At 39.1% G+C, this 25,009-nt stretch overlaps 1 protein-coding gene and 1 pseudogene across 2 annotated transcripts in view; both read left to right on the top strand.

Annotated features, from left to right (window-relative positions):
- Nucleotides 1-25,009, top strand: part of GRK4 (G protein-coupled receptor kinase 4) — a gene marked incomplete at its 5' end in the record, with an annotated part of 81,453 nt that overhangs the window by 12,117 nt on the left and 44,327 nt on the right. Inside the window, 3 exons of the mRNA XM_080922434.1 lie at nucleotides 3,807-3,913; nucleotides 14,570-14,662; nucleotides 16,409-16,472. Of these exons, the coding sequence (XP_080778560.1) occupies nucleotides 3,807-3,913; nucleotides 14,570-14,662; nucleotides 16,409-16,472 (264 nt within the window). The remainder of the gene's footprint in view (nucleotides 1-3,806; nucleotides 3,914-14,569; nucleotides 14,663-16,408; nucleotides 16,473-25,009) is intronic.
- On the top strand, nucleotides 11,333-11,780 carry LOC308434454 (proline-rich protein 13-like; annotated as a pseudogene). The gene has a single exon. The product of its transcript is annotated as a proline-rich protein 13-like (transcript).

Genomic DNA, 25,009 nt, shown 5'->3' with positions numbered 1-25,009 from the left:
GACCTTTCCACAGGGGTCACCTCAGACCCTTGGAGATACCAGATCTTACATTACAATTCATAATAGCCGCAAAATTACAGTTATGAAGTAGCAATGGAAATAATGCTGACAAACACATAGAGAAGATTCTAAGGAATCTACATACAGTAAACAGGAAACATTGCTATAGCTAATAAATGAGTTTGGCAAGGCTCATAGGTTCTAGATATACAAAATTTTGTTGTAATTTTATACATTAGCAAGTAAGAACAAATTAAGAAAATCCATTTGTATTTTTACCAAAAATTTAAAAAAAGCTTAGATATAGTAGAATAAATAAAAGATTTGTATATTCAGTAATGAAAAACTGAAGATATTAAAGAACATCTAAATGAAAAAACATCCCATGTTCATGGATCAAGACAATGTTGTTAACATGTTAAGACTCAGCAAATTGCTATCTGTTTTAACCATCTTCCCCATCCAGTCGACCTGCTCCTTCTGTAGAAACCAGCAAACTGAGTCTCGATGCAAATGTATATTTAAAAGGCCCCAGATAGTTGTATGCCTGGGGGCGGGGAAAACATACAGAATTCACACTTCTCAGCTACAAAGTTACAATAATCAAGACAATGTGGTACTCTGATAGGGATAGATATTCAGGTGAGTGGTATGGACTGAGAACTAGAAGTAAACCAATAAGCTTACAGTCAACGGATTTATTATAAAGTGAGACCACCCAGAAGAAGAAGGCGCGATCTTTTCAACAAATGATGCTGGAACAAGTAGAAATTCACATATAAAAAATGAAGTGGTACTCTTGCCTCACACCACAAGCAAAAAGTATACTCCAAATGGATATAGACCAAAACAAAATAACCAAAGGTATATAGCTTTCCTTATTAGATATTCTAATACTCAGGCTGTAAGGAACTTTTATAACTAAACAATAAAAACCCTGAAGTTTAAAAAAAATTAAACTTACATGTTTGAGTATTTTTCCTGTATGTGTATCACATGTGTGCCTGATGCAAGAATTCAGATTGTTGTATCCCTTGGAACAGAAATTATGGATGTTTGTGTGTTATTATGTAGATTCTGAGAATCAAACCTACGTCCTCTGCAAGAGCAGCCATTGCTCTTTACTGCTGAGCCATTTCTTCAGCTGTACAATTTTATTTTATGTGATGGGTATTTTGTCTGCATGTATGTCTGTAGACCACCTGTGTTCATAGGGTGTCAGAGATGCCTGTGGGTCACTGTGTAGGTGCTGACAACTAAACCGAGGTTGGGAAGAACAGCTAGTGCTCTTAACTGTTGCACCATCCTTTCAGCCCTGCTTTTAAAAAATAGCCAAGTAAATGTATATTAGCATGGAAGAATAAGTGTACTTTTAAAAAAATTTCCGATATCTTTCTAAGCCGCTGACCTATATATCCCTGTCCAAGAGCCACATTGTCTTGATTATTGTAACTTTGTATCTGAGTAGAAATTGTCTAAATTTCAAAATCTACCTTCCTTTCCATCCACAAAAGTGAACTTTCCTGTTATATATACCTGTTCTTAAAAATAGCCCCTTGAGGCTGGAGAGATGGTTCACTGGTTAATGCTCTTCCAGAGATCCTGAGTTCAATTCTCAGTAACCAGATGGTGGCTCACATGGTGGCTCCTTCTCCTTCTCCTCCTCCTCCTCTTCTTCTTTATTTATTTATTATATGTTATTTTATGTAAGTACACTGAAGCTGTCTTCAGTCACACCAGAGGAGGGCATCAGATCCTGTTACAGATGATTATGAGCCACCATGTGGTTGCTGGGATTTGAACTCAGGACCTCTAGAAGAGCAGTCAGTGCTCTTAACCACTGAGCCATCTCTCCAGCCCTTGATGCCCTCTTCTTGTGTGTCTGAAGACAGCTACAGTGTACTCACATACATAAAATAAATAAATAAATAAATAAATAAATAAATAAATAAATAAATAAATAATTCCTTTAAAAATAATTTTTGTCTTGTTTAATATCAGGCCAGTAATGTTACCCATTAGTAGCTGAATTTTAGTTGAACATTTTTTCTCTTCTCACTGATGTTTAGAAAGATAGCTTTTCCTTTCTATGAGAATTCATAGAAAGTTTTGGCAACATTGGAAATAGCATCTCTACTTAGAGTTAATTGTTAAATAGTATTAAAAGATTTAATCTGCTGTGTCGTTTTAGAAAGGTGAGACATTGTTAGGTGTGGTGACATATGCCTTTGATCCCAGCATTTAGAAGGCAGAGGCAGGGTAGATCTCTGTGAGTTCTAGACCAGCTTGATCTACATAGAAAGACCCTGTCTCAAAATAAAATATAAGGGACTGGAGAGATGTCTTGGAGTTTAAGAGCACTGGCTGCTCTTCCAGAGGATCCAGGTTGTATTCTAAGTACCCGCATGGCGGCTCACAGTTACCTGTCATACAGTAATAGGGATGCAAAGCCCCTCTCTTGTCTATACAGGCACCAGACACGTGTGTTGAACAGATCTATATGTAAGAAAAACATCTACACACACACACACACACACACACACACACACACACACACACACACACACACACTGTGAAGGCGAAATAGGACTTTTAAAATACTGGTTGTGTCAGCTAAGAAAATGTCTTCTTGTTTTCAGTGCTTAGTACAATGTGTATTTGTTGAATAAAGGAGCAAGCAAACTTTTTCATATGTAGTGAAAGGAGTGGTCTCACCTTATTCCTGTGCCCTGATGCATGGGAAGAAGTTGGGTTGAGAGTCTTGAAAGGTGTTACACCATTTATGGTGTACACCAGGAAGTTTCTTCATGCATCATGGTTATTCTGAGGCTAAGTGAGATTTTCAACTTCTTTTTGAATTAGCTGTTTTGATTTATAGAAAACAAAGTTTTGATAGTAGCTGGATTCTGCATAATCAGAAGTCAGTCTGGAATTTATAGACTTTAATTATAAATTAAATAAATAATATTGATTCTTTTTCCTGAATCCAAACAATAATTTTCTTATGTGCTTTTCTCAGAATCTCTTTTAAATGTTTTTAAAAATAGGAAACTGATGCAGGGACACTGTGAGTGAGAAAGTAAAGTGGAAGACCCATTTTAGAGGCAAGTTACATTGTGGAGATTGATATTTAAAATGGCTGGAGAGATGGCTTCTCAGTAGGGAATACTGGTTGCTCTTCCAGAGGAACCCGGTTTGGTTTCCAGTACACATATGACAGCTCACAACAAACTCTTACTCCAGTTTCAGAGGATTGGACACTTTCTTCAGGCCTCTTAGAGCACTGCACACACATGGTATACAGGTACATGCAGCAAAACACTCAAACACAGTAAATAAAAAAAAATAAAGTGTAACTTTTTAAAATGTGTGCGCCCATTGATCTAATATTTTATTTTGTTGTGAGACAGGTAACATAATAACATTTTCCTTTTTATATCTATCCTGCCATCCATTCATAGACATGCTGTGTTTTTCATGCTAGGTTTGCTCGGTGCTAGAGACTAAGCCCGTTTATATGCTAGACAAATACTCATCAGTCACTTCCCCAGTCTTGCTCTTATCTTTTGGCTAAAACCGAATCTCAAAGAGATCTTGTTTTCAGTTCTGTACCTGTTTTGAGTTTATAAGAAGAGGCTTAGAAAGCAGAAACTAGGCTGAATGCTGGAATGTGGTACTGGGGTGATACTTTGACTTATTCTTTCTTATACTTTAAAAAGTTATAGTAGGCATTAGGTTTTTTGATTGGTAAACTATGAAAACACTAATTGATATATATATATATATTTGGTTTGTGCAATATTCAGAAGTCAGAAGTCCCCTTACCACAGATACCTCCAGATACTGTGAAAGAGTGTAAATTGAATCTGAAGCAGGATTCTCCCTCTCAAAATGTTTTCGAAGAATGTGCTGGGTAAGTGTTTGGTGCTCTGCCTCGCATGCATTATGGATGTTTGGGTTTTTTGAGACAGGTTTGATATAACCTAGGCAGGCATCAGACTGCAGGTAAGCTAAAGTTGACCTTGAATTTCTGATGCCTCTGCTCCTACTTTTGAAGTTCTAGGATGGTAAATGCATGTGTCTTTTTCTATATGTGGCTTGTGTATATAGTATCTGTTGGTAACCCCAAGATAAAAGATGACAGGAAGTTTGTTTTATAAAGTTGAGTTCCTATCTGCATAGTTTTTCAATTAAATGGATCCCCTTCACTAGTTTTGTGTAGAAAGGCTTAAGTGGAGATTAATGATCATAAGTACATAAAGGTTGTGCTGAAGAGGGTCATGGAGTCAAGCCAAATACCATAACATTCCTGTGATAACTCTGGGCCATCTTTCCTCTGCTTGGGTCTAGCTTGAGTCTAAAAATATTTTTATATACATAAGCATTTGCTCAAAGTATTTTCCTTTGAATATAGACAGGGAAGTTCTTAAGTAGAACACTTTGACTACGTTACGAACATAGGAAGGAAGTGGTTTCTGAGGTAATCTGGTAATAGGGAGGTGGTGTTTTGTGTAGCTGTGTGGATAGTCGCTTGTCTCACAGAAAGTTAACTAAGGCCCAGAGAAATGTGGGAAAGTTTGTCTTGAGCTCAAAGATTATTTAAATTACATTTTCATTGTGGTTTTCAAAGATTTCTCTGGTCAGATGTGGTGCGACATGCCTGTACCCTCTTCATGCAGGCAGTAGTGGCAGAAGGGTCATGGTGTGAGGCAGACTTTGACTACAATTAGGACGTCTCTTGGGGATGGAGAGATGGCTTACTGCTTAATAGCACTGACTGTTCTTCCACAGGACTGGGGTTCAATTCCCAGCACGTACATGGTAGCTCACAACTGTTTGTGACTCTAGTTCCAGGGGACCTGGCATGTTTACACAGACATAAATGTAGGCAAAACACATATAAAAATGAATACATCTTTTTTTAAAAAAAAGACCCTGTCTCCAAAAGAGCAAACAACAATAAAACCCAAAAATACAGAACAAAAATAAAAAAATAAAAACAGAAAACAATACAAAACTGTGTTCTGGCTGCAATTTAGAGGGAGCTTGGAGGGAAGGAAAGTATGTGCAAGAGTTTTCCAATGTATGTTGACTATTATTTGATCCCTAGTCTATAAAGTAGGTCGTACACAACAGTGTTTCATTGTCCCCACCATCACCACCACCTCCCAGGTTTTCTTTGTGTAGCCCCGGCTGTCTTGGAACTCATTCTGTAGACCAAGCTGGTTTCAGACTCAGAGATCTTCCTGCCTCTGCCTCCTGAGTACTGGGAGTAAAGGCTTGTGTTACCACCACCAGGTTATCAATCAATCACCAAATGGAAGTAGTATATATGTTGTACTCAGGCAGGTCCTGGGGGCACATGCACATTACATGAAGAAGTTGTCCAAATGCCTTGGTTTCTAGTCCCATTATTATGCTGTCTCCCAAACATGCACCTTTAGCCTCATGAGGTGTGCCCTATGATCAGTTGACTGAGAAAGAACACTAAGGCCTGGTTTACTGATGGTTCTGCATGTTATGCAGGCACCACCCAGAAGTAGACGGCTGCAGCATTAAACCCCTTTCTAGGACAACTCTGAAAGATTCTGGCAAAGGGAAATCTTCCTAGTGGGCAGAACTTTGGACAGTATACATTCTCATACATTTTGTTTAAAAGGAGAAACAGCCATATATATGTGATTGTTCACTAATTGATGGGCTGTGGTCAGTGTATCCACTAGATGGTCAGGGACTTGGAAATTTTGGGCATGATTGGAAAATTGGTGAGAAAGACATTTGGGGAAGAAGTATGTGGCTCTCTCCAAATGGGCAAAGGATGTAAAAAATACGTGTGTCCCATGTAAATGCTCGTCCAAAGGTTGCTTAAGCAAAGGAAGGTTCAGTAATCAAATAGATAAGATGGCCTATTCTGTGGACAGCCAGCCTCTTTCCCCAGCCATACCTGTCATTGCTCAAAAACAAAGTGGCAATAATGGAAGAAATGGAGGTTATGCATGGGCTTAACAAAATGGACTTCCACTCAGCAAATCTGACCTGTGTACAGCTGCAGCTTAGTGCTAAATCTACTAGAGATATGCTACTATTCCCCATGGTGGTCAGTCAGCCAGAGATCTGGTTGCAGGTTGACTACATTGGACACTTCTGTGAAAATGATAGTTTGTCCTAACTTGGGTAGGTACTTATTTTGGTTATGGATTTGCTTTTCCTGCCTGTACTGGTTCTGTGAAAACTACCATCTGTGGATTTTCAGACTGCCTTATCCACCACTATGGTATTCCATGCAGTATTACTTCTGAACAAGGAACTCACTTCACTTGTCAGAGAAGTGAGACAGCCCAAAATCGTGGAATCCATGTTCCCCACCAGCCTGAAGCAGCTGTCCTGACAGAAAGATGGGATGGTCTTTTGAAGACACAGTTATACAGTCAATTAGAAAGCAGCAGCCTGGAGTGCTGGGTTAGGATTTTCCAGAAAGTGGTTTATGCTTTAAATCAGCATCCCATATGTGTTATAGCCAGGGTCTATGGATCCAGGAATCATAAATTAGAAAAGGAAATAGTTCTATTCACTATCACTCCTAGTGAGCCATTAGGAAAATTTTTGCTTCCTGTTCCTATGACTAAGTTCTTACTAGCCTAGAAGTTTTGGTTCCAGAGTGGGGAGAGCACCTACCAGGAGACACAACAAACATTCCATTGAGCTAGAAGTTCAGACTTCTCCTTGGCCACTTTGGGACATTCTAATGTCCTTGAACCAACAGGCTAAGAAAAGAATAACAAACTGTGCTGGGAGGAGTGATTGATCCCATTATCATGGGAAAATTGGATTGCTTCTCCATAATGGAGGTAAGAAAGATTATGTCTGGAATTTAGGAGATCCTTTGAGGTGTCTCTTGGTGATACCATGTCCTGTGATTACAGTCAGTGGGAAACTACAACCCAATCCTGGCAGGATGACAAAGGGCACAGACCCTTCAGGAATGAAGGTATGGATCATGATAGTATTAGACAAAACCAGCTGAGGTGCTTGCTGAGGGTGGAGGAAATACAGAATGGGTAGTAGAAGAAGGTAGTTATAAATATCAGCTAAGGCCATGTGATCAGTTTTGAAACAAAGATTGTAATTGTTGTATTTGTGTCATGTTTTGCTAAGATGTATTTGTGCAGATATTTGTGTGAGAATGGAGCCTAAAAATGAGTTGACTAAAGTCTCATGCAATAGCCAACTTTAATCGGAATATCAGGCAACTTATACTCTGGGGGTTAAGAAGAATCACATTATTAAGGTGTTCAATCACAAGAATAAGCTACACCTGGAAAAAAAATTTTCATAGAGACATAAACAAATAACAAAAGCAAGATGTAAGGAGTAAAGCAAACCACTCCCATCGACTATACCTGGAGGGGCTTGAAAGCACATTCCAAGAACAATCTTGTTTTTGAAGAAACTGAGTTCATAAGACTTGGTTTCTTGGTGTTTTCTCACATGCATTGTGAATTCCCTTGTCACTACTCCATCTTTGGACTGTGTTACAAGAGTTAATTGTATTTAAGTCTTAAGATACTAAAAGAATATCCCTCAAATGGACATTGCCACCTATACTAAAATCTATAATGTGTTTGCATCTGTACATGGGAAGGTTATATCATGTTAGGCATAATTATGACCTGGTTATTGTTTCCATGTGGAAATTAATCATGACATGAGATATTGTGTGTCAAGTTGACGAGGATTGGACTTGTGATGGCTATTCTTAGTTGTCAGCTTGTCTACAGCTGGAATTAACTAGAACCCAAATGACTGGGAACACCTTTAAGCAATTTTTCTTAATTAAGTCATTTGAAATGGGAAGACTCACACCAAATCCAGATCTTTGGAGGTGAGAAGATCCTCCTTAAATCTGAGCATTACCTTCTGGCCTATGTATAAACATGGAAGAAGGAAGTTCTTGATTCTCGCCTGTTTGCTCTCACTCTCTGGTAAGTGTATTTCTCCACATTAGAGCCTATCTCGTTGGTATTCCAGTGTATGCTGAAGACCAGCTGAGACATCCAGCCTTCTGGACTGAGCAACTACTGTATTCTTGATTTTCCATTGGTAGACAGCCATCGTTGAACTAGCTAGATCACAAGTTTATAAGCCATTCTAATATATTTATCAGTTCTGTTTCTCCAGAGAGCCCTGACTATATAGTAATGAAGGACAAGAGTAGGCTTTAGAGATAATTTGGAGGCTGGGGCAATGGTAGATTCCATAGACTTTTGGGGTTTTGAGGTGTGTTTGAATAATCAAACAAAGCTGAGAAATAGTTTAATCACCATTGTCATCTGAGCGGCAGAGAGACTGGAGTTAGGGCTTAGGAATGATTGATGTAGGTGCTGTGGCAGAGAAGACTGTATTAAATGAAGAGAGACTTCAGGCATTTCCATCTCTTCATCCCCAACATTCTTGAACTTAATATGGTAGCTCTCCTCTTCCTCCATTGGATGACCTTTGTCACCTTGATTAGAACTGTGCTGGTAGAGGGAAGATACAGACACTAAACTGCAATGCGTTGGAAAACACTTAATCCAAAGAAGTCATACCCCAGTTCTAGAGACAGGCCACATGTTGGGGGCAGAAATGAGAAAAGGTTAGTCAGCTCAGAAGGATGGACTATTTTCAGTAGCTGTAGAAACAAGTATAAGAACTTTTGACTCATGCTGGTATAGTCATGAGTCATGTAGGGCTTTCTGTTAGTGACAGACTACACATATGATGATGAGCCTATAGAGCCCTTTAAAGACCTTTCTTACATATTTTTTAAGCCTAAGAAAGTTTTCAAATCTTCTTATCTTATTTTGATCTTCCTTAATGTTGTAAGCAGGATATGATACCACTAAAGAGAATTGAATTCCCTTATTTATTCAGCCAATAAGCCAGGATTTCCCTGTACTAGATCTTTGGATGTACCCCTCACACAGTAGACTGTCGCCTTGTACCACTTGCAAGAGATAAAGAGTGGCCTTGTGGGTGTGCAACTGCACTGTACTGGGGTCTGATCTGAAATCCGTAATTTAATAGTATTGCTGGTGTTTATAGTAAAAAAAAAAATCAAGGTTCTTTGGGGATGGGTAGCGATGGAAAGAAGAGGGATCAGGCAGGGGGAGGGAGTTGGAGACAGGGGAAGACAACTGGAAGTGGGAGGCAGTTGTGGGAGTGATGTAGAAACACAGTGTAGTGGAAACTCCCTGGAATCCATGAGAATGAGTCTAGAGAAGCCTCCTAATAATGGGGCATCCAGAGTAATGGGGGAACTGGCCATCTTTTATGGGCAAGGCTCCTAGCAGTGAGACTCGGACATAAACCCAGCCACAAAACCTTCTACCTACAATTTGTCCTGTCTGCAAGACATGCTGGGGCAGTGGTGGCACAGAACCTGTGGGAATGGCCAGCTAGTGACTAGTCCAACTTATATCCCATGCCACAAGAGCTAGCCCATACCTAACATACTCTGGATGGCTAGGACCAGAGACAGGATAGAACCAAACATTACTGGCAAAGGGGAGGGGGTGTGAAAATGATATTCTGCTATACTTACAGATTGGTGGCAGCCAAATTATCAGAGAAGCATCATGTAGCAACTGATGGGAGCAGATGCAGAGACCCACAGTCAACCCTGCAGAATAGGGGGAGAAGGATTGTAGGAGCCAGAGGGTTTGAGGACACCACAAGATCATGGGTCACAGAATCGGCTAAGCAGGGCTCTTAGGGACTATCAGAAACCAAAGTGACAAAAAGACCCTGTATGGTCTGAGCTAGGTCCTCTGCATATACCTTATGGTTGTGCAGCTTAGCATTCTTGTGAGACTCCCAGTATGGGAATGGGGACTATTTCTGACTCTTGCTTGCAGCTGAGACCCTCTTCCTTCTACTGGGTTCCCACATCCAGCCATGCTGTGAGAACTTGTGCCAGTCTTACTGTATCTGGTTAGACCATGTTTGATAGATGTCCCTGAGAAGCTTGATCTTCTTCTTCTCTTTTGAGGATAGGAATCAGAGGAAGAGTTGATCTGGGGAAGAGGTAAGTTTTGGAAGGGACTGAGAGAAGTGGAGGGAGGAGAAACTGCAGTCTGAATGTATGAAAGAAGAATAAAAGTTAGAAAAGTAAAAGTCAAGGCTCATCACCTACTCAGGATGCCTCTTGAAGTATAGGCATTCTGCATGCTAAGGAGATGAATGACTTAGATGTTTATTCCCTTCAGTGAGAGACTCAGTTAGCAATCCTATGTCTACAGATAATGAATGGTTTCTGCTGCTGCTTTTTGCTGGTGTCTAGCCAGCCATGATAGTAAAATAATTTCTGTGTACAACAATTTTTTTGAGACCAAGTCTTGATGTGTAACCCTGGCTGGCATGAAACTCACTATAGATCAAGCTTGCCTTCTCTTGAACTCAGAGATCCATCTGGTTCTGCCTACTGAATGCTTGAATTAAAGGTGTGTACCATTATTCCTGGCATGATTTTTAATTTGTCATCTTTTGTTTGTTCTCACTCAATTTCATATTCCTGGTGTTCTAGTGAATTCAACTTCCTTTAAATATATTTTTGAATAAAGACAACAATAGACATGTTAATGTGGACAGAGGAAAGCTATAGGCTTCAACCCTATTCCAAGAATTACAGCCAGTTAAGGAATGCTTAGAGTGGGAGAAACAGTCTTCCCTGTGGAAGAGCACACCAATACCAAGTGGTCAGCTGTGAAAATATACATACAAGTAATGTTACATAGACTGAACAGATTGTACTTATGCATTAAATGTATAAATATATTTATATGGAAGCATAAATATATTTTTGAAAAACAGCAAGGAGAGCTATATGAGAAGGTTTGTTTAGGGTAGGGGAAGAAAGGGAAGGGAGAAATGATTTAACTATAGTCTAAAAAATAAAAAATAATAAAAGTATTTGTGTGTGTGTTTGCACATGCTTGGGGTAGTGTCTTTCTCCTCTTCTTCCTCTCTTCTTCTCCTTTCTTTTTCCTCTTTACTCCTTCCTTTTTTCTTTCGGTGTGTCTTTCTATAGCTGAGGGCCAAACCCAGGGCCTTTTACTTGCTAGGCAAGTATTCTACCACAGAATAAGTCCCCAGCCCCTGCTTGAACGTCTTTTTCAAAAAGATGTTGGTTCTGTTTGGTTCCTTCTCTGGTATAGACAGACATGGTCTTGTATCTCTGTTCACTATAGTCCTAGGACATTGTGGTTAAGCATAAGAAACTTTTTATTGAGACTGGGAAGGAGGACAGGAGAAGGACTGGCAATCTTGGAAAGGTGTGAGCTAACATCTGGACATGTGGAATCCTAATGCTGGGCCAAATCCATATCCACCCCAAGTTGTGTGCCCAGGAGGTTTCAATCCTGCCTGTCTTCCTCGCCCCTGTCCTCCTGGAATTCCCCAGGAAACCCCAGCTTTCCCTCTGTGTTGTCTTCCTTATCCTGTACCACAACCAGGGTGTCCAGGACACTAAACCTCTGGCCCTTACCCTCCCTGTACTCACCACCTGCTCCGGCATGATAGGCCCAGGAATAGTAATAGACAAGAAGGCTTGGAAGAAAATGAAGAAAGCTCACAAGTTGCACAAATATTACAAGCATGGGAAGCATCCCTCCTCCTCCTCCTCCTCTTCCTTCTCCAGCAATGACTCTGAAAATGGGGCCTGGAGCCTCCTCCCCTTAAGCCTCACTAGCTCCACTCTCCCACCAAGCTTCAGCTGTCATCTTGTACTGAGGGGAAATTAGCCCTCTGCTCCCTGCCCCACTCCTACCTGTGCCACCCCCCAATAGGATTGCCAAGGGGTAGCAAAAGCTACCATCTCCCTGCTTGATATTACCATAGCTGATGAGGTCAGTGGGGGAACTTGTCTTTTGAAGATGGTGAGACCTCTGAGCTAAATGGGGAGTGCCATTTTAAGATCTGCACCATGTGATTTTTTTTTTCACTTTCTTTTGTAATACCTGTGACTTGGGTTTTTGACAGTTTGTGATGAGAAACCTGTACTTTTGTAATGGAGGCACATGAGAGCGATTTAGTGGCAACTATTCCTGGCAGGATTTATTGATGAGCTCTTTTGAAATCCAATTTATTCCTTAGTTCAGAATGTTGTCTCAGATGGTTCTAAGTCCAAATAAAAGTACTCTCCCCACTAACAAACGTACATTTTCTTTGCTTGACTTTAAAGACACAAGGAGGGGCCTGGACTTTATTGTCTTTTAAATTTCACTACTTAGGTGAGTAATGAACTCTTTCTGTCATGTATAAAGAGACATGCAGTAGCAGTGACAACTGAAAATTAGGTACTTTGAAGATATTATCCCATTTATTCCTTTTGGGCATGATTTATCAAGTGAGAAACAGGGCCATAGAAGTTGGATAACTTACCTCAGGCCCCATACTTCTGACTGGCTAAGGCAGGACTTGCTGAAGTAGGTGTTCTAGCAATCTTGACCTCTCTACTGTCCTTGTGACTCCTTCCTGCTGCATCTTAACACATAGGAGTTGTATTGAGGACAGATCAGCCGACATCTTCACATGGTCATATTCCCTAAGGACACCTATCAGGTGTTTTTTGCAATTTTGCAAAGATTCCAATCATGAGATAGGTGACATCTGAGGATAGCTCCCTAGAGATGGAACAGTCCTCCCTGCCCTATTGGAAAGTAAGGGCTGATCTAGAGAGCTTCCTGAGGAGTATTCAGACTGAAAGTTTGGGGAAACTATTTATATGCCTTTCTCATTCTGAAAATGAGGCTGAATAGCTTTTATTTTGTGGCTTATATTTTTTAGTAAATAGTTTGCAATATGTGGGTAACTTTTATAATACTTCAATCCATATCTCACCTTCAGAAGGCTTCAGATATGTCTACCCACAAAAGAAGTAATCTGTATAGCTTATGACTTGCTCTCTGTCTGCCCTGTTCTCTTCCAAGTAGTGTACCTACCCTTGTTATGTTTTTGTGGTATTAGGGACTGAACCCAGAGTGTCACACATTTTGTAAGCACTTTATCACTGAACTATATTTCCAGTCTTCCAAATAAGAATTTTATTACTCCTGTATATAATTATAAATAAGATCCAAGGGACAGGGACATTTTCATATAGTTTTTCCAAGAAATATGTAGTATAGAGAGATTGCTCAGTTTGCTGTTAAAGCAAGAGGACCTGAGTTAAACTTTTCTATACTCATATAAAAGCCCAATATGACTACTTGTTCCTATAACCCCAACACTGAGGTGAGGGGTGTGATGGGGGGTGAAGACAAGTGTATTCCAGGAGTTTGAGTCGGTGTACTACATATACATGCATACATTGTGTGTACATACAATACATTCAATACACACAGACACACAGATGTGTAGATAGCATCAAATAATTTATTAGGTGTACATTAAAAAAGATGGTGTAATATACATTATTTCCTAATATAGGACTATTACTATACATTTAAACACTTTAGTTTTGTTGGTAAAAGTTGACTTTTTCATGAAATGCACACTCGTACACACACTTTGAATGCCTTTTAAACTATTATCTTCCTCTTACTATGTTCTTGTGTGTGTGTGTGTTTGTGTGTGTCAGAGAGAGAGAGAGAGAGAGAGAGAGAGAGAGAGAGAGAGAGAGAGAGAGAGAGATAAAGAAAGAGAGAGAGGGTAAATGTTGGTATTTGTATGTATACATGAGGATACCAAAGGTCAAATTGCTTTCCTCATTTGTGCTCCATCTAATTTGTTTGATAGAGGCTCTCCTTGAATATGGACCTGGCTGTTTTGGCTAGACCGGGTGGCCAGCAAACCTTTGGTATCATTTGGTCTTCACTCCCCTACACACACTCCTAAGTTAAGGCTGCAACATCTATCTTTTAAAAAATATATTTATTTATTTATTTATTTTATATATGAGTACACCAATGTTGTCTTCAGACACACCAGAAGAGGGCATCAGATCTCATTACAGATGGTTGTCAGCCACCATGTGGTTACTGGGTTTTGAACTCGGGACCTCTGAAAGAGCAGTCAGTGCTCTTAACCACTGAGCCATCTCTACAGCCCAACATCTATCTTTTGAACGAAGTTCTCAGATAGCCTATACTAACCTTGATCTCACTGTGTCAAAGATATCCACGAATTCTTGATTCACTTGTCTCTGTCTCCCAAGTGTTAGGATTTCAGCTATACACAGTTAAGCCTGGCTTTTTACATGGATTCTGATGACCCAAACTTAGGTCCTCAGGTCTAACAAGAAGGCACTCTACTGACTGAATAATTTTCCTAGCCCCATTAATGAGTTATTATTTATTTTATATCCATATTCATTACAAAAACTGACTTCTAGAGAGTAATGGTATTCCATTCCTTTTAAACATTTTTATATGTTCACTGATAACATTGGAATTTATAGACTTCTATAAAAGCAAATTCTGTATACTCAAATGTGTATAAGGGTCAACTTTTTCACTGAATGTTTCTTAACTATGACTCAGCTGTCATATTCTTACATGATAAATATATAATTGTATAAAATCTTTTCTAGAATTGTCTTTAAGTATTTGAGTGAAACACCATTTGAAGAATACCAAGAGAGTATATACTTTAGTCGGTTTTTACAATGGAAGTGGCTGGAGAGGTAGGTTTCAATTTAATAGTAAATAAAAGTAGTAACTGCATACTATTTTATGTTAACTTTTCTACCTATTACAGTACTACTGGAAATCTTGATTGTATATATTATTTTACATAAAAATCTTTACTAGGTAGAATATTATTTAATTTCTCTGATTCAGTAAACTCCATTTCTTTTCTTTAAAATGCTAGTTAATGCTCATGGTACATGGATAGAAAATAAAACAATAAATATTTTGGCTTTATGGTAATAATGCAGTAGTTGAAACTTCATAGTCCAAGCCTTTGTTCCAGTTCTTGCTAGTGACTTAACCAGTCACTATATTAACCAGATCCTTCTTCTGCACAAAGAATCTTCCACCCCTGTCTTAGGGTTTTTATTGCTGGGAAGAGACACCATGACTATGGCAACTCTTATAAAGGAAAACATTTAATTGGAGTTGGTTTACAGTTCAGAGGTTCAGTTCATTATTGTCATGGTGGCATGCAGGCAGACATGGTGCTGGAAAGGTAGCTGAGCATTCTGTATACATATTGGCAGGTAGCAGAAAGACAGAATGACACTGATCCTGCCTTGGGCTTCTGAAAACCCAAAGCCCACTCCCAGTGACATATTTCCTCCAACAAGGCCACACCTACTCCAACAAACGCACACCTCTCAGTAATGTTACTCCCTGTGAGCCTATGGGAACCATTTTCATTTAACCAACCACAAACCTACACCTCTTGACTCTTGCTGGAAAATGCATATACAATGCTTAGCCCAGGGTTTGGTGCACAAAAGAAAGCCATAAAAGCAGCAGTTGCTATCAGTACAATTGTGATTGCTATTTCTAAAAATGATTATTAATTATTATCAATTACCACTAATAATCAACTTCTGACTCCTCACCCCCATTTTTGAGATGAGGTTTCATTATATAGTTTGGTTGGTCTCTAGCTTGCTGTGTAGACCAGGCTTGACTTTAAACAGATCTATTTGTCTTTGCATCTTTTTTTAAAAGATTTATTTATTCATTACACATAAATTTATTCAGATATACCAGAAGGCATCAGATCTTATCTGATCTTATTACAGATCTAATAATCTTATCAGATCTTATTACAGATGATTGTGAGCCACCATGTGGTTGCTGGGAATTGAAGTCAGGACTTCTGGAAGAGCAGTCAGTGCTCTTAACCTCTGAGCCGTCTCCCCAGCCCTTGCCTTTGTGTCTTGAGTACTAGGATTCAAGGTGTGTGCCACCCCTCCCTCTCTCCTCTCTCTCATCTCTTGTCTCTCCCCCCTTCACACACACACACACACACACACACACACACACACACATTTTTTCTTGAGAGGTTACATTTTGAGGTACTTTATATAACGAAAGTGTGCTATGTTCATACAGTTTTCCTCAGCAGCTTTTTGGCAGGTTGGAAAGTATGCCAAAAAATTTTTCATGGGGAACAAAAAGATTGTTCCATGAGTTGTAAACATACATATTTCCTAGAATGAGTACTTGCATGCTTAAATTATAGGGGATAATTGAGCTGTTCTGTATTTGTGTCAGTGTCTTTAATAAAATTTAAATGTGCTTGCTTCTCTGAATGAAAAGATGAGAGCCATGAGTCCTAGCATAGGCATCTTCATCTCCAGAACTGTTTTAGGGAATATGGGCCAACAGATAGGGTTAACACCAGTTCTAGGTAGGCTTTTCAATTTTGTAACTGCAATATGACATCTGAAACTTTGTTTTTAATTGGTTAGGCGTCCAGTAACACAGAACACATTCAGACAATATAGAGTTCTAGGAAAAGGCGGATTTGGAGAGGTGAGTAACCTGTGCCAGCAGTAATTCTGTTAGAGAAAGAGCTGGCCATCCACACATGTGAGTAATGTATCAACTTTGCCAATACAGTTATCTCCTTATTGTGCATTTTGAGAATAGGCAACTTGAAATGAAGGTGAATCTTTGAACGTAATGTATTTTGCTTTAAGCTTTGAAACAACGTAACTTTTTATCTTTGTGACTTTACTTTATACTTTCCATTCTGACAGAAGCTAATTTTTCATGATTGAGGTTCAAGTTAGGCAGTTTGTCCAGATTGAAAATTTTGTGAACTTTCTGTTATTCAGGACTAGCTCTGAAGTTTATGTTGCATAGAGTACTACTTATTTTGTTTTTTTTAAAGATGTATTTATTTTATGTGAGTACACTGTAGCTGTCTTCAGACACACCAGAGGAGGGCATCAGATTTCATTACAGATGGTTGTGAGCCACCATGTGGTTGCTGGGAATTGAACTCAGGACCTTTGGAAGAGCAGTCACTGAGCCATCACTCCAGCCCTACTTGTTTTTGAAGAGATGAAGTCTCACTAGCTTATCTAAGTTAGGTCCTGAGCTCAAGAGCTCCTAGTGCCTCAGCAAGCTGGGACCACAAATAAATGCATGCTATTGTATCTAATCAGATGACATTGTCAAATATGCTCATTTAACTTGGCTCTGTTTTGACATTGTCTTAGTTTGCTTTTTTGGGACTGTGATTAAACACTGACCAAAATATAACTATCATCCAGGAAGACTACAGCATGAATTTGAAGCAGCACCATGCATGAATGCTGCTTCCTGGCTGCTTTTCTCTGGGTCCTGCTCAACCAGCTTTCTTATACAACCCAGGCCCATCTGGCCAGAGTGGCTAAACTCTCCTCTATAATTAACAACCAAGAAAATAGCCCACAGACATGTCCCAGGGCAATCTGATGGAGGATATTCCTCTATTGAAATTTCCTATTCTAAGCTCTAGGTTGTGTCAAATTGATTGAAAACTAATCAGTATAGCTATAAATGTAGCTTATACGTGCATTAAAAGGTGTTCAGAGCCTCTTGGGATGGTCTATGCCTGTAATTGGGAAGCTGAGTTACAAAGACAGCAAGTTCTAGATTACATAGTGAGACCCCATCTGAGGAAAAAATAAAAGAAGTATTCAGACCTAGGGATATAGAACATAGTACAGTCCTTGCCTCCCATATGCAATGCCTCCAGTATGATCCTCAACACCTTTAAAAGAATATTTTAAAATGTATGAATTTAGAAAATTTTAGGGAAACATCACGGAGATTTATGAGGGGTGTGCTTAAAATACAGTGGTTGTTCTGGATAGAGATCATTTGTAGTAGCTAGATAGAAAATAGCACACTGTTCTATTGTGATAATTTAAAGAGATGTTAGCATTATTGCTGATGCCAAGAAGTGCTTACTGGCAGGAGCCTGATATGGATGCCTCCTCAGAGGCTCTGCTAGAGCGAAACTGATACAGATGAGGATGCTTGCAGCTAACCATTGGACTGAACACAGGGACCCCAATGAAGGAGCTAGAGAAAGAACTGAAGAAGCTGAAAGGGTCTGCAACCCCATGGGAAGAACAACATTATCAACCAACCAAACCTTCCACAGCTCCCAGGGATTAAAACACCAACCAATGAGTATGAATGGAGAGACTCATGGCCCCAGGTGCATATGTAGCAGAGGATAGCATTCTCTGACATCAGTGGGAGGAAAGGACTTCGGTCTAGTGAAGGCTCATTTTCCCATTGTAGGGGAATGCCAAGGCTCTGAGGTGTAAGAGGGGAGTTGGGAGAGAAAGTACCTTCATGGAGGAAAGGGGAGGGGAAGGGGATGGGAGTAGGTGCAAAAGGGATAACATTTGAAATGTAAATACATAGGATATACAATAAAATAAAATAATAATGGGATGCTAATTGTCCCATTAATTATCTGTAGTGGTCATATTCAGTCTATGGATTTCCAAGTCCACATGAGACAGGCATGCCATTAGGAACTAACACTTTTTCAAAACAGAGGCAGGTTACACTGCCCAGATGTGAATTAAATCATACATGCTCTTGAATTCTACTTTAAAATAAAGGCAGAGCAGTTTCCCCCTGTGCCCAGAGCTGACCCTATGCTACAGTTCTATATATCCAGACCCCACTAGGAGAGAGCTGGTCTCCAAGAAGTGCTGAAACCCTTGAGAACACAGGTAAGACCACCATTTCTGTCCTGTGAGTCCCACCCAGAGCCCTCAGGACACAGGAACAGACAGAGGAGCAGTCTGTGACAGGATTCTTCAGGCTTCTGTCTGTGCCCTGTGCTGACCCTGTGCCACAGCTATCTCTACCCAGACCCTGCTGGGAGAGAACTGGTCCCCCAGTAGTGCTTGACAGGAGGGTCAAACCACAGAATCAGCAAGACCAGCTAACACCAGAGATAAGCAGATGGAAAGAGGCAAATTCAAGAATGTAAGCAACAGAAACCAAGACCACATGGCATCATTAGAATTCAGTTCCCCCTCTACAGCAAGTCCTGGATATCCCACCACACCAGAAAAGCAGGATTTTGATTTAAAATCACAACTAATGATGATGTTAGAGGACTTTAAGAAGGTCAGAAATAACTCCCTTAAAGAAATACAGCACAACACAGGTAAGTAGGTAGAAGCCCTTAGAGAATTACAGGAAAACATGAGCAAATAGGTAAAGAAATTGAACAAAAACATTCAAGGTCTAAAAACAGAAATTGAAACAAAGAAATCACAAAAGGAGACAACCCTGCAGATAGAAAACCTAGGAAAGAGTTCAGGAGTCATAGACTAAAGCATCACCAACAGAATATAAGAGATAGAAGAGAGAATCTCAGGGGTAGAAGATATAATAGAAAACATTGACACAATAGTCAAAAGAAAATGCAAAAAGCTCCTAACATAAAACATCTAGGAAATCTAGGACGCAATGAAAAGATCAAACCTGAGGATAATAGGTATAGAAGAGAGGGAAGATTCCCAACTTAAAGGGCCAGAAAATATCTTCAACAAAATTATAGAAGAAAACTTCCCTAACCTAAAGAAACATGGGCCCATAAACATACAAAAAGCCTACAGAACTCTGAATTGATTTGACCAGAAAAAAAAATCCTCATGTCACACAGTAGTCAAACCAGAAAATGCACAAACAGAGAATATTAAAATCAGTAAAGAAAAAAGGTCAAATAACATACAAAGGCAGACCTATCAGAATCACACCAGATTTCTCAACAGAGAATATGAAAGCTAGAAGATTTTGGGCAGATGTCCTACAAATCCTAAGAGACCATATATGCCAGCCTGGTCTACTCTATCCAGAAAAGCTTTCAATTAACATAGATGGAGAAACCAAGATATTCCATGACAAAACCAAATTTATACAATATCTTTCCACAAATACAGCCCTACAAAGGACAATAAATGGAAAACTCCAACACAAGGAGGGAAACCAAACCCTGGAAAAAGCAAGAAAGTAAACTTCTTTCAACTAACCTGAAATAAGACAGCCACAAAAACAATTCCACCTCTAACAACAAAAATAACAGGAAACAACAATCACTGGTTCCTAATATCTCTCAACACCAATGGACTCAATTCCCCAATAAAAAGACACAGTCTAACAGACTGGATATGCAAGGAGGACCCAACATTTTGCTGCATACAGGAAACACACCTCAGAGACAAAGAAAGATACTACATCAGAGTAGAAGGCTGGAAAGCAATTTTCCAAGCAAATGGTCCCAAGAAACAAGCTGGAATAGCCATTCTAATATTCAATAAAATCGAGTTACAACCAAAAGTTATCAAAAAAAAAAAAAATCCACCAAGATGAAATCTCAATTCTGGTTATCTATGCTTCAAATGCAAGGGCATCTACATTCATAAAAGAAATATTATTAAAGCTCTAAGCACACATTGCGCCTCACACAATAATAGTGGGAGATTTCAACACCCCACTCTCATCAATGGATAGATCATGGAAACAGAAACTAAACAGAGACACAGTAAAACTAACAGAAGTTATGAACCAAATAGATTTAACAGATATCTATAGAACATTTCATTTTAAAACAAAAGATTCTTCTCAGAATCTCATGCTACCTCATCCAAAATTGACCTTGTAGTCCATTACAAAACAGGCCTCAACAGATACCAGAAGATTTAAATAATCCCATTAATCCTGTCAGATCACCATGGACTAAGACTTGTCTTCAATAACAATAAAAATGATATAAAGCCCAAGTACACATGGAAGCTGAACAATGCTCTACTCAATGATAACTTGGTCAAAGAAGAAATAAAGAAATTAAAGACTTTAAAATTTAATGGAAATGAAGGCACAGCACACCCAAACTTATGGGACACAATGAAAGCAGTGCTAAGAGGAAAACTCATAGCTCTGAGTACCTCCAAAAAAGAAACTGGAAAGAGCGTACACTAGCAGCTTGACAGCTCATCTAAAAGCTCTAGAACAAAAAGAAGCAAATACACCCAAAAGGAGTAGACAGCAGGAAATAATCAAACTCAGGGCTGAAATCAACCAAGTAGAAGCAAAAACAAAACCAACAACAACAACAACAAAAAAAAAAAACTATACAAAGAATCAACAAGGAGTTGATTCTTAAAAAAAAAAAAAAAAAAAAAAAAAAAAGTCAACAGGATAGACAAACCCTTAGCCAGACTTACCAGAGGGCATAGAGACAGTATTCAAATTAACAAAATCAGAAATGAAAAGGTAGACATAACAACAGAAACTCAGAAAATTCAAAGATCATCAGATCCTACTACAAAAGCCTATACTCAACAAGACTGGCAGATCTGGATCAATGGAAAATTTTCTAGACAGATACCAGGTACCAAAGTTAAATCAAGATCAAATAAATCATCTAAGCAGCCCCATAACCCCTAAAGGAATAGAAGCAGTCATCAAAAGTCTCCCAACCAAAAGAAACCCAGGACTAGATGGGTTTAGTGCAGAATTCTATCAGACCTTCATAGAAGACCTAATACCAATACTCTCCAAACTATTCCACAAAATAGAAATAGAAGGAACCCTACCCAATTCCTTCTATGAAGCCACAATTACGCTTATACCTAAACCACACAAAGACCCAACAAAGAAGGAAAACTTTTTTCAGACCAATTTCTTTTATGAATATCAATGCAAAAATACTCAATAAAATTCTTGCAAACCAAATTTAAGAACATATCAAAGCAATCATCCATCACAATCAAGTAGGCTTTATCCCAAGGATGCAGGGATGGTTCAATATATGAAAATACATCAACATAAATCAACTATATAAACAAACTCAAAGGAATTCAAGGCCCATACCTAAACATAGTAAAAGCAATATACAGTAGCCAACATCAAACTACATGGAGAGAAACTTGAAGCAATCCCACTAAAATCAGAGACTAGACAAGGATGCCCACTCTCTTTCTACCTACTCAATATAGTACTTGAATTCCTAGCCAGAGCAATTAAACAACAAAGGAAGTCAGTGGGATACAAATTGGAAAGAAAGAAGTCAAAATATCACTATTTGCAGATAATATAAGTGACCCCAAAAATTCCACCAGAGAACTCCTAGAGCTGATAATCAACTTCAGTAAAGTGGCTGGATATAAAATTAACTCAAACAAATCAGTAGTCTTCCTCTACTCAAAGGATAAACAGGCTAAGAAAGAAATGAGGGAAATGATACCCTTCACAATAGTCCCAAATAATATAAAATACCTTTGTGTGATTCTAAACAAACAAGTGAAAGATCTGTATGACAAGAACTTCAACTCTCTGAAGAAAGAAAGTTCACCTCAGAAGATAGATGATCTCCCATGCTCATTCATTGGTAAGATTAATACTGTAAAAATGGCCACCTTGCCAAAAGCAATCTACAGATTCAATGAAATCCCCATCAAAATTCCAACTCAATTCTTTATAGTGTTAGAAAGACCAATTTTTAAATTTATTTGGAATAACAAAAAACCCAGGATAGTGACAACTATTCTCAACAGTAAAAGAACTTCTGGGGTAATCACCATCCCTGATATTAAGCTGTATTATGGAGCAATAGCCATAAAATCTGTATGGTATTGGTACAAAGACAGGAAGGTAGATCAATGGAATAAAATTGAAGATCCACAAATAAACCCTCTGGTCACTTGATCTTTGACATAGGAGCTAAAACCATCCAGTGGAAAAAAGATGCCATTTTCGACAAATGGTGCTGGTCCAACTAGTGGTCAGCATGTAGAAAAATGGAAATTGATCCATACTTATCTCCCTGTACAAAGCTTAAGTCCAAATGGATCAACAATCTCCACATAAAACCAGATACACTCAAACTAATGGAAGAGAAAGTGGGGAAGATCCTTGAACACATTGGCACTGGGGAAAATTTCCTGAACAGAACACCAATGGCTTATGTTCTAAAATCAAGAATTGACAAATGGGACCTCATGAAATTGCAACGCTTCTGTAAGGCAAAGGACACTGACTGTCATTAGGACAAAACAGCACCCAACATATTGGGAAAAGATCTTTACTAATTCTACATTTGATAGAGGGCTAATATCCAATATATACAAAGAACTCAAAAAGTTAAACTCCAAAGAATCAAATAACCCTATTAAAAATGGGGTGCAGAGCTACACAAACAATTCTCAACTAAGGAATATCGAATTGGTTGACAAGCACCTAAAGAAATGTTCATCATCCTTAGTAATCAGGGAAATGCAAATCAAAACAACCCTGAAATTCCACCTCACATCAGTCAGAATTGCTAAGATTAAGAACTCAGGTGAGAGCAGATGCTGGCAAGGATGTAGAGAAAGAGGAACACTCCTCCGTTGCTGGTGGGATTTCAAGGTGGTACAACTGCTCTGGAAATCAGTCTTGGGGTTCCTCCAAAAATTAGACATAATACTACCTAAGGACCCAGCTATACCACTCCTGGGTATATTCCCAAAAGATGCTCCACTATATTCATAGCAGCCTTATTTATAATAGTCAGGAGCTGGAAAGAACCCAGATGTCCTTCAAGAGAGGAATGGATAAAAAAAAAAGTGGTACATTTACACAATGGAGTACTACTCAGCTCTTAAAAATAATGAGCTCATGAAATTTTTAGGAAAATGGATAGATCTAGAAAATATCCTGAGCAAGGTAACCCAATCACAAAAATACACCCATGGTATGCACTCACTGTTAAGTGGATATTAGTGCAAAACCTTGGAATTGGAATACCCAAGATACAATTCACAGACTCACAGACTGCGTGAAGCTCAAGAAGAAGGACGACCAATGTGTGGATGCTTCAATTCTTCTTAGGGGGAGAATAAAAATATTCTCAGGAGGAGAATATGGAGACAAAGCTTGGAGCAAAAACTGAAGGAAAGGCCATCCAGAGACTGTCCCACCTAGGGATCCAGCTCATATTCAGCCACCAAACCCAAACAATTTTGCTGATGCCAAGAAGTGCATGCAGACAGGAGCTTGATATAGCTGTCTCTTGAGAGGCTCTGCCAAGACATAACAAATACAGAGGGGGATGTTTGCAGCCTACCATAGAACTGTCCTTAATGGAGGAGTTAGAGAAAGAATGGAAGGAGTTGAAGGGGTTTGCAACCCCATAAGAACAACAATTACCAACCAACCAGAGCTCCCAGGAATTAAATCACTACTCAAAGAGTACAGGTGGATGGACCCATGGCTCCAGCTGCATATGTAGCATAGGATGGGAGGCGAAGCCCTTAGTCCTGCCAAGGCTTGATGCTGCAATGTAGGGGAATGTTGGGGTGGGGATGGGTGGGTGAATGAACAGTCTCATAAAAGCAGAGGGATCTGGGATAGGGGAAATGGAGGGAGATCCAGGGAAAGGGAATAACATTTTAAATGTAAATAAAATATAGTCAGTAACATCAGTAAAAATAAAAGTTTGATTAAAAAGAGATCTATATAAAATAAATAAATAAAGGCAGAATCTACCAGCATTGCCTCAAAATTAGGAAACTAGCTACAGAGTTACTGTGCTCAAGTGAGTTCTGTTACCATTTACATATTGATGTAAAGGAAGTGAGCCAGAACTGTCATCACTTCCTGTTGGAGGTGTGCCCCTTACACAGCTGGAGACTTGCATAACTTATATATGTGGCTAATTCTCCCAACACTGTTTTAAGCCCTTCACAGGGATGGTCTGTAAGGAACCTCTGTAGAATGTGTCCCAACTTATTTTTGATTGGTAAATAAAGATACTAACAACCAATAATTGGACAGAAGAGACATAGGTGGAACTTAGGTTTTCTAGGCTTGGGGTCAAAGGAGAACCATGAGGAGGAGAAGGTGAAAGAGGAAGGAGATGCTACCATAGGTTAGGTGAGCCATGAATTGGCCAGAGGGCTAGCCAATTGGAGTTAAGAGCAGCCCAGTTGAAACATAATAGTTAATTTGGGGTTACCCATAAGAAAGTAGATTCTAATAGCTTAAAAGGTAGATATTGGCCCAGC

Source organism: Micromys minutus (genome assembly GCF_963924665.1).
Source record: "Micromys minutus genome assembly, chromosome: 1".
NCBI classification, from domain to species: domain Eukaryota; kingdom Metazoa; phylum Chordata; class Mammalia; order Rodentia; family Muridae; genus Micromys; species Micromys minutus.
The sequence above is the reverse complement of the archived record's forward strand: the minus strand, read 5'-3'. Positions and strand labels throughout refer to the sequence as shown.